The sequence below is a fragment of the Gopherus evgoodei genome, chromosome 2, assembly GCF_007399415.2.
Source record: "Gopherus evgoodei ecotype Sinaloan lineage chromosome 2, rGopEvg1_v1.p, whole genome shotgun sequence".
In the NCBI taxonomy this organism is placed as follows: Eukaryota; Metazoa; Chordata; order Testudines; family Testudinidae; genus Gopherus; species Gopherus evgoodei.
Genome location: NC_044323.1, coordinates 124,732,060 through 124,740,568, shown reverse-complemented (window position 1 = coordinate 124,740,568; position 8,509 = coordinate 124,732,060). Strand labels below are relative to the sequence as shown.

General features: G+C 48.7%; 2 protein-coding genes across 2 annotated transcripts in view; one reads left to right on the top strand and one right to left on the bottom strand.

The window, feature by feature from the left end:
- Window positions 1–662: 662 nt before the first annotated feature.
- On the bottom strand, window positions 663–992 carry MRPL36 (mitochondrial ribosomal protein L36). Its single transcript, XM_030549401.1, has one exon. It carries the CDS (start codon window positions 990–992, stop codon window positions 663–665), a length of 330 nt encoding a protein of 109 aa, XP_030405261.1.
- A 425-nt stretch (window positions 993–1,417) lies between these two features.
- Window positions 1,418–8,509, top strand: part of NDUFS6 (NADH:ubiquinone oxidoreductase subunit S6) — a 31,855-nt gene continuing 24,763 nt past the window's right edge. Inside the window, exon 1 of the mRNA XM_030551640.1 lies at window positions 1,418–1,610. Within this exon, the coding sequence (XP_030407500.1) occupies window positions 1,470–1,610 (141 nt within the window). The 5' untranslated portion in view covers window positions 1,418–1,469. The remainder of the gene's footprint in view (window positions 1,611–8,509) is intronic.

Genomic DNA, 8,509 nt, shown 5'->3' with positions numbered 1-8,509 from the left:
TGAATTAGGCTTTTGATTGATAGCAGTTTTTATCTAGTAAGAAATTGTTGCACAATTATCACTGTTATTGCAGTACTACAGGATGTACCATTTGAAATTACTACTTTTTCTATCTTGATTCTGAACTGTAACGAGCATTAAATACCTTACAACTTTACAGACAGTGAAAACTTAGCTCCACTCTCTTACGTGGTGAAAAATTTATATTCATTTACCAATATTTTAGTGATTACCTCCACACTTGTTAGAGAAAGTAGGAAAACACCATCACTTGAGGGTTTTTTTCTATTTTATTACTGAGCATCTTATATGAAATCTGTTACAGTTTGAAATATCATACCAAAAAGAAGTAAAAATACATGGAACTCAAAGCAAATTTAACACAAGTTTTATTGTTGGGAGCGTAGTTACTATAAATGAGTCATTTACACCACTTTTTCTGATTAGGGGCCATAGCTGTTACAGGAACAGCTCAATCCACCAGATAGTGAGATATCCACAGCTCAGTAGCCATTCACGTGTACCCTAGTACTATATGCAATCTTTACAGTGATCACCATTTCATAGGAAGAATTAGTTTAGTATTTTCCTTCGGAAGCTTACTAGTCTTCCGAGGGACATTTTCAGAGAACAGATGTTTTACTTGCATTAAAACACTGAAATTATGCCTGTCGTTGCTTGTGTCTGGGATGAGTTTTACAGTACACAAATAATCGTCCACGTCTGCGAACAATAAAACAGTCCTTGCAGCGCCTTTTGATTACACCTTTTGTTTTCATCCCCATAACGGTCTGGCCGACCGGAAGCTGGCTGTTTGCAAGCAGCGGCTGACCTACCAGGCCGCGCTGTTTGGCGGCCAACGCTGGCGCGGTCGGCAGGACGTGTCCGAAGCCCAGGGACGAGAAGGGCCCGCGCGGGGCCGCGCCGTGCCGGAGGTAACGCAGCGGGGTGGCGGCAGCCGCCCACAGGGTCTTCACGAGCAGCGCCGCCATGTTGTCTCACCTGCGGCAGAAGAGACGAGTCAGCGGCCTGTCACCCCGCGGCCCAGGCAGGGCCTTAGCGACCCCAGCCCGCCGGCGCAGCCACCAACGGAGCCCGCTCACGGGTAACGGCCCAAGCAGGCACAGGGCCGCCCGCGCACGGCAAAGGGGGGGGTGAGGGAGCCCCTTGACCCCGGCGCTGCCATGCGCCAGACACAGCCCCCCCAGCGGCGCCACCCCACGTCCGAGCCACCGACCTTCGCGCGCCGGCGGCGAAGCAGCTGCAGCGGGGACCAAGAAGCGCGGCTCCGCCTCGGCGAGGTCACGTGAAGAGCGGAGCGCTGCGCCGCCCACAGCAGGGCCCACGCGAGGAGGGGGCGGGTCTTGTGCTGCGCTGTCACGTGCTCCACTGCGCCTCCTCCGGGGGCAAAGCGCGTTGCGCGTGTGCAGTCGCAGCACCAGGTTGCTCGATCACGTGGTTGAGTCAAAATGGCAGCGCCCTGCTCGACCTTCCGCGGATTGTTGTTGCTAAGGCGCCTCGCTCCAGTTCGCGTGGCGGCCGCACCCCCGCGGAGAGGCTACGGCGTGCGCGTGTCCGAGAGCGGCGAGAGCGTGACGCACACGGGACAGGTAACGTTGCTGGGCTGTGCCGGGCTGGGGCTGCCCCCGAGCTGAGCCGCCCTGGGTGGGGCCGGTCAGTGGCCCCGAGTTACGCGTTTCCAGCCGCGGCACAGAAGCCAGCGGGTTTCCCGGGACTAGGAGCTGTTTGTCGACTCTGGGGTGCGCGGCTCCTGCGCCGCTCGCCTATCTGGATTTCCTGTGTCTTTAATTCGGGTGCGGCCCGTGTTACGGGGTGTCACTCCGCTGCCCCTTCAGCCCCCTTTAACCCGGTGTGTTGTGGTAGCCAGAGCCCCCAGTCAGAGCAGGGCGCTGCTGCGCTTGTGCACAGTACAAATACGTGATTAGGTTTTCTTTGCTGGAGTGTTCAGATTGGTTTTGCACACTAGCCATTCCCCATTGCTATAATACTTGCACCTGCGCTAAGATTAGACTTTTATCAATGGAGCTGTGGGCTGTCCTCTTTAGCAGGCCCTTCAGTTGACGTGTCTAATTCACTAGCTGCGGGCATGTTTAAATTTATTGATACATCAGCACTGTTGCAATCAATGCAGCGAGTGGTGATTTAGCGGGTCTGGTGAAGACACACTAAATCAAGCCGTTTGTGTACTGCACCTCCCTGAGGGCTTGTCTACACTTACCGGGGATCAATGCATCGGTGATAGATTGAGCAGATCTAGTGAAGATCCCATTGACTTCTGTACTCCACCTGAAGAAGAAGCGCAAGGGGAGTCGATAGGAGAGTGTCTCCAATCCACATAGGTAGATCTAAATATGTTGACTTTAGCTTTGTTATTCACGTAGCTGAATTTCCATAATTTAGGTCAGTCTCTTCCCATAGTGTAGACATGACCTGGACAGGAGATGCTCTCCCGTCGACAGCGCAGTGTTGTCATGTAACAGAAGTTGCGTAAGTTAGATCAATTTACCGTGGTAGCATAGACCAGCCCTGAGATTGCACTTTAACTGCCTTGCTCTTTACAGCCCCTCACAGTATTTCCCCTCCCCAGAAATACCCTCATGGGTCCCCTCTATATCTCTCCTGTACTTTCTCTACAGGCCCTTAGTAGTAATTCAGCTGTGGATTGGTGACTGAGACTACAGCCTTCACAGTATGTCTCCCCTTCTCTGTATGGTTTCCCTCTAACTCTAGTAATTGCCTCCTGTCTCTGGTTCACTAGCTGAGGAGTCTCACAGAATTCAAGATAACTACTGCAAATGTTTGGTTTGTATGTGGACATATCCGTAGGCGTGGCTGAGTGGGCTTCTATGTGAGGATTATGTGATGAGAGTCCAGTCGCATAGGACAATCCCCACCTGGATTGTTTGCTGAGGGCCTGGGGGGCAAATTTTGGGGAGAATGGATGGATGGGGACACTTCTGGAGAGAGTAGAATACTGTGTGGGGGTGAGCAGAATGGGGGATGACTGGGGCTGGATTAACCTTTTGTAGGCCTGGCACCAAACATATTCATAGGCCCCCATGTAGTCATTATGGGCCCCTTCTGAATGTAGACCTGGCGCCATTGGCCCTATAGTAAACCCAGTACTGCTGGGATGGGAATGAAAACATTTATTCAAAAGTAAAATAAGATATTTGAAGCCACACTTGATTGATATCTCCACTCAACCTGTAGAGAACAAACTGTGCTAACATCAATATACCCAGAATATTCTCGAATTTGGTTTATTTATGTAGGAGAGGGTTGTTTGTTAGTTTTTTCTTTTTTGTTAAAACACTCAGTGCCTGCTTGGGGCCTGAACACACTTGCTTAATTAGCACATTTCTGAGCCATATTAAGCCCAGTTAGTGGAATTGCACCTGCATTTCCCCACCTCCTCCATCCAAAATTATGTTTTAAAAATATATATTTTGGAAGCTGTATTTTCTGCTTTGGTACAAAAATATTTACAAAACTTTTTTTAAATGTTAGTTTCTTTAGGCTGTTTCTCCCTTTACCTCACCATCACTCATGACTTCAGGTGAAGAAACATTAAAGTTACTGGGGTGGAGAATGGGGAGGAAAATTGCTGTTGCCCATCTTTTGCAGGAAGACAGGGCCACTGATGAGAGAGACACCAAGGCTACCACAATCCAGGCTCAAGCCTCTCCCCCAACATTCACACCTGGGCTTCTCCCCCACCCCCCATCCATCCTGCTGTTTCCCTCCACACATAAAACTAAATCCCACCTTCACACAGGGGCTCTCCTCAATCTTCCTGCTACTCCCAGTATACTCCTGGAGTAATTCTGCACCACTGCCCAGGCAGAATTTGCACAGAAATTAATGTTGTGTGTGCAGAATTTCCTTTTCTCCCATAGATATAAGCTGCTGGTGGTCACGAAGGGCTTCTGGACTATACACTATGGGGGGCAGAAGGAGAGAGGAGAAGCATGAGGGGTTCTTGATAGCACGCGAGGAACTGGAGCTGCCTGAAGAAAAGAGGTGGCAGGCAGAAAATTCCACACAAGCCTGGGACCCAGTATCAGGCTGTTTCTTCCTCTGGATCCCCTGGGCTGTGGAGGGTGCAAGTGTCTGGGTGCAGGGGGGACGGTGGTAGTTGGCTCTAGGCGAGGGGGGGTGCCTGGTCTGGGAAGACCCCGCAGCTGGTCTCTGGGTGAGGAGGGGGTGTGGGTATCTGGGCTGTGGGTGTGGGGGGCACAGCTGGACTCTTGAGGGATGGGGGGGGCATGTGTCTGGGCAGGGGGAGCTCTGCAGCTGCGCTGTGAGGGAGTAGGGGATGTGGGTGTCTGGGATAGGGGGCACCTCATAGCTGGGCTGTGGAGGAAGGTGGGGTATGAGTGTCTGGGCTGGGAGGGCCTGTAGCTGGGCTCTGTGGGTGGTAGGGCAGAGAAACAAGGAATTTTTTTGTGTCTGTATTGTTAGACATAATAATTGAAAAGGAACTTGGAAATAATAATTGAAACTGGTGTAATTATATAATGTTGTTTTGAAAATAAAATATGTGGAATTTTGCAGAATTTTAAAATATTGTACACAGAATGTTTAATTTTTTAGTGGAGAATTCCCCCAGGAGTATAACTGCCCACCTGCCCATCCCTACTTTCACCCCAGGGCTGTCACCTTCCTCCTTCCCTCCTACTGTCCCCTCCACCTTCAACATAGACTCTCCTTTCTGTCCCCCTTCACAGCCCGCTTCTCCTAACACCCGCCCCCATCACTGTCAGCTCCCCCATTGGACCTGGACTTGTCCCTTTCCCCCAAATCATGCTGTACCACCTCCCCTCCCTGGAGTGCAGAGAGAAGTTTCTGGGCATTCCCACTGGCTGGGGGCATGGCAGCCAGAATTGCCCAGTGCTTCTATCCTATAATCATAGAATATCAGGGTTGGAAGAGACCTCAGGAGGTCATCTAGTCCAACCCCCTGCTCAAAGCAGGACCAATCCCCAACTAAATCATCTCAGCCAGGGCTTTGTCAAGCCTGACCTTAAAAACCTCTAAGGAAGGAGATTCCACCACCTCCCTAGGTAACCCAGTCCAGTGCTTCACCACACTCCTAGTGAAAAAGTTTTTCTCTAATATCCAACCTAAACCTCCCCCACTGCAACTTGAGACCATTACTCCTTGTTCTGTCATCTGCTCCCACTGAGAACAATCTACATCCATCCTCCTTTCAGGTGGTTGAAAGCAGCTATCAAGTCCCCCCTCATTCTTCTCTTCTGCAGACTAAACAATCCCAGTTCCCTCAGCCTCTCCTCATAAGTCATGTGCTCCAGCCCTCTAATCATTTTTGTTGCCCTCTGCTGGACTCTTTCCAATTTTTCCTCATCCTTCTTGTAGTATGGGGCCCAAAACTGGACACAGTACTCCAGATGAGGCCTCACCAATGTCGAATAGAGGGGAACGATTATGTCCTTTGATCTTCTGTCAATGCCCCTACTTATACAGCCCAAAATGCCGTTAGCCTTCTTGGCAACAAGGGCACACTGTTGACTCCTATCCAGCTTCTTGTCCACTGTAACCCCTAGGTCCTTTTCTGCAGAACTGTTGCCTAGCCATTCGGTCCCTAGTCTGTAGCAATGCATGGGATTCTTCCATCCTAAGTGTAGGATTCTGTACTTGTCCTTGTCAAACCTCATCAGGTTTCCTTTCATAGAATCATAGGGTTGGAAGGGACCTCAGGAGGTCATCTAGTCCAACCCCCTGCTCAATGCAGGACTAATCCCCAGACAGATTTTTACCCCAGTTCCCTAAATGGCCCCCTCAAGGATTGAACTCACAACCCTGGGTTTAGCAGGCCAATGCTCAAACCACTGAGCTATCCCTCCCCCCAATTTGATCCAATCCTCTAATTTGTTTAGGTCCCTCTGTATACTATCCCTATCCTCCAACATATCTACCAGTCCTCCCAGTTTAGTGTCACCTGCAAACTTGCTGAAAGTGTAGTCTATGCCATCCTCCAGAACCTAGGACTGACCCTTGGGCCACTTCGCTTGATACCAGCTGCCAACTAGACATGGGGCCACTGATCATTGAGCCCAACGATCTAGCCGGCTTTCTATCCATCTTATAGTCCATTCATCCAGCCCATACTTCTTTAACTTGCTGTCAAGAATACTGCGGGACACTGTATCAAAAGCTTTGCTAAAGTCAAGGAATAACATGTCCACTGCTTTTCCCCCATATACAGAGCCATTTATCTCCTCATAGAAGGCAGTCAGGTTAATCAGGCATGACTTGCCCTTGGTGAATTCATGCTGACTGTTCCTAATCACTTCCCTCTCCTCAAAGTGCTTCAAAATTGGTTCCTTGAGGATCTGCTCCATGATTTTTCCAGGGACTGAGGTGAGGCTGACTGGCCTGTAGTTCCCCGAATCCTCCTCCTTCCCTTTTTTAGAGAGAGGCACTACATTAGCCTTTACACTGCTCCTGGGGGCCACAGACAACGCTGGTGGCACAGATCCAAGGGCCGCGGTGGAATGCAGCAGTGTGTGAACTACAGCTCCCAGCATACCCCACAACACTGAGTCCCTGTTGCGCCTGTGTGCTGTGCTCCCTGGAGTGCTGAGCATTTTCAGTGGGTGCTGGGAAGTTGCTGACTCTTCACATTGCCAGACTGTGGTTAGGGCCTGTCAAGGTTCCTCCCCCACTCTGAACTTTAGGGTACAAATGTGGGGACCTGCATGGACACTTCTAAGCTTAATTACTAGCTTAGATCTGTAACTCTGCCACCATCCAGAAGTTTCAGTGTCTGGAACACTTCCTGTCCCCCCAAAACCTTCCCTTCCCTGGGCAGCCTTGAGAGGCTTTTTCACCAAGTTCCTGGTGAACACCGATCCAACCCCTTGGATCTCAACACAAGGAGAATTTAACCATCCCCCCCTCCTTTCCCCCACCAATTCCTGGTGAGTCCAGATCCAATCCCCTTGGATCTTAAAGCAAGGAAAAATCAATCAGGTTCTTAAAAAGAAAGCTTTTAATCAAAAGAAAGAAAGGTAAAAATCATCTCTGTAAAATCAGGATGGAAAATACTTTACAGGGTAATCAGATTCATATAGCCCAGAGGAACCCAATCTAGCCTTAGGTTCAAAGTTACAACAAACAGAGGTAAAATCCTCTCAGCAAAAAGGAACATTTACAAGTTGAGAAAACAAAAATAAGACTAACATGCCTTGCCTGGCTGTTTCTTACAAGTTTGAAACATGAGAGACTGATTCAGAAAGATTTAGAGAGCCTGGATTGACATCTGGTCCCACTTAGTCCCAAGAGCGAACAACTCCCAAAACAAAGAGCACAAATAAATATTTCCCTCCACCAAGATTTGAAAGTATCTTGTCTCCCCCATTGGCCTCTGGTCAGGTGTCAGCCAGGTTTACTGAGCTTCTTAACCCTTTACAGGTAAAAGAGACATCAACTCTTAATTATCTGTTTATGACAGGGCCGGATTAACCTTTTGTGTGTACCTAAGTAGTCATTATTGGCCCCTTCAAAGTATGGGCCTGGCACAATGGCACCATTGTAAACCCAGTACTGGGGATGGCTGTAGGGCAGAGAGGAGATTCTCCACTGGCCAACACAAGAGAGTCACTGACTGAGGGAGTTGTCTACTCGGACAGGAAATCTCAGAGACCAGTCCCTGGTTTGAAGACTTTATAATAAAAATTAATCTTAAAGTCTACGACAAACTGGTAACATTGCATAGATTTAAATGAAAACTGAATTTGAAGGGGAAAAGCAAGGCTAAAATTGGCATCATACAGACTTAACCTTTGTGCCACTTTTTCTCTCTGCTCTCTGTGTAGGAGGAGACGTCGTAATGGGAGATTTAGTTTTCATCCCTGCTCAGACTGTAGTCAATTTGACAATGGGTGTTCTGGGGGCAGACAGCAGTATCACAGCTGCTTGTTACTCCCAGAGTCCCTTCTGCCAGAATGATTGGTAAGAGCTCAGGCTTGTGCTTAGTGTTTCCATTTCCTTCCCCTCACTGTAGCAGCCAGAAAGAGAGGCAGAATTGAGTGCTTTGGTTGTCCCTCGAAATGTACTTGCAAAGCAAAATTTATATATTATCTCGAGGTGATGATACAGTGAGATACATACAATACATGTACTTTTGTAGGGCAGAGTAAAGAATTGGAGAGTATTAACTATAGAAACAGCTAGTTAATTTTAAAATAGGAGTTGATTATTTGGGGAATGTCATAGTCATAGAGTTTAAGGGCAGAAGGGACCATTAGATCATCTAGTTTGACCTCCTTTGCATTGTAGGCTGCCAACACCATCCAGCACACTAAACCCAACAACCAAAATTAGACCAAAGTATTACATCTCACAGGAGACTAGGCTATTATGTGCCAGAGGCAGAGAATAGGAAGGACCAAGGCATACCAGGACCTGAGGCCTCCAGAATAGTAGGGAAATGATGATCTGATAATCTTGACAAATTACCCAT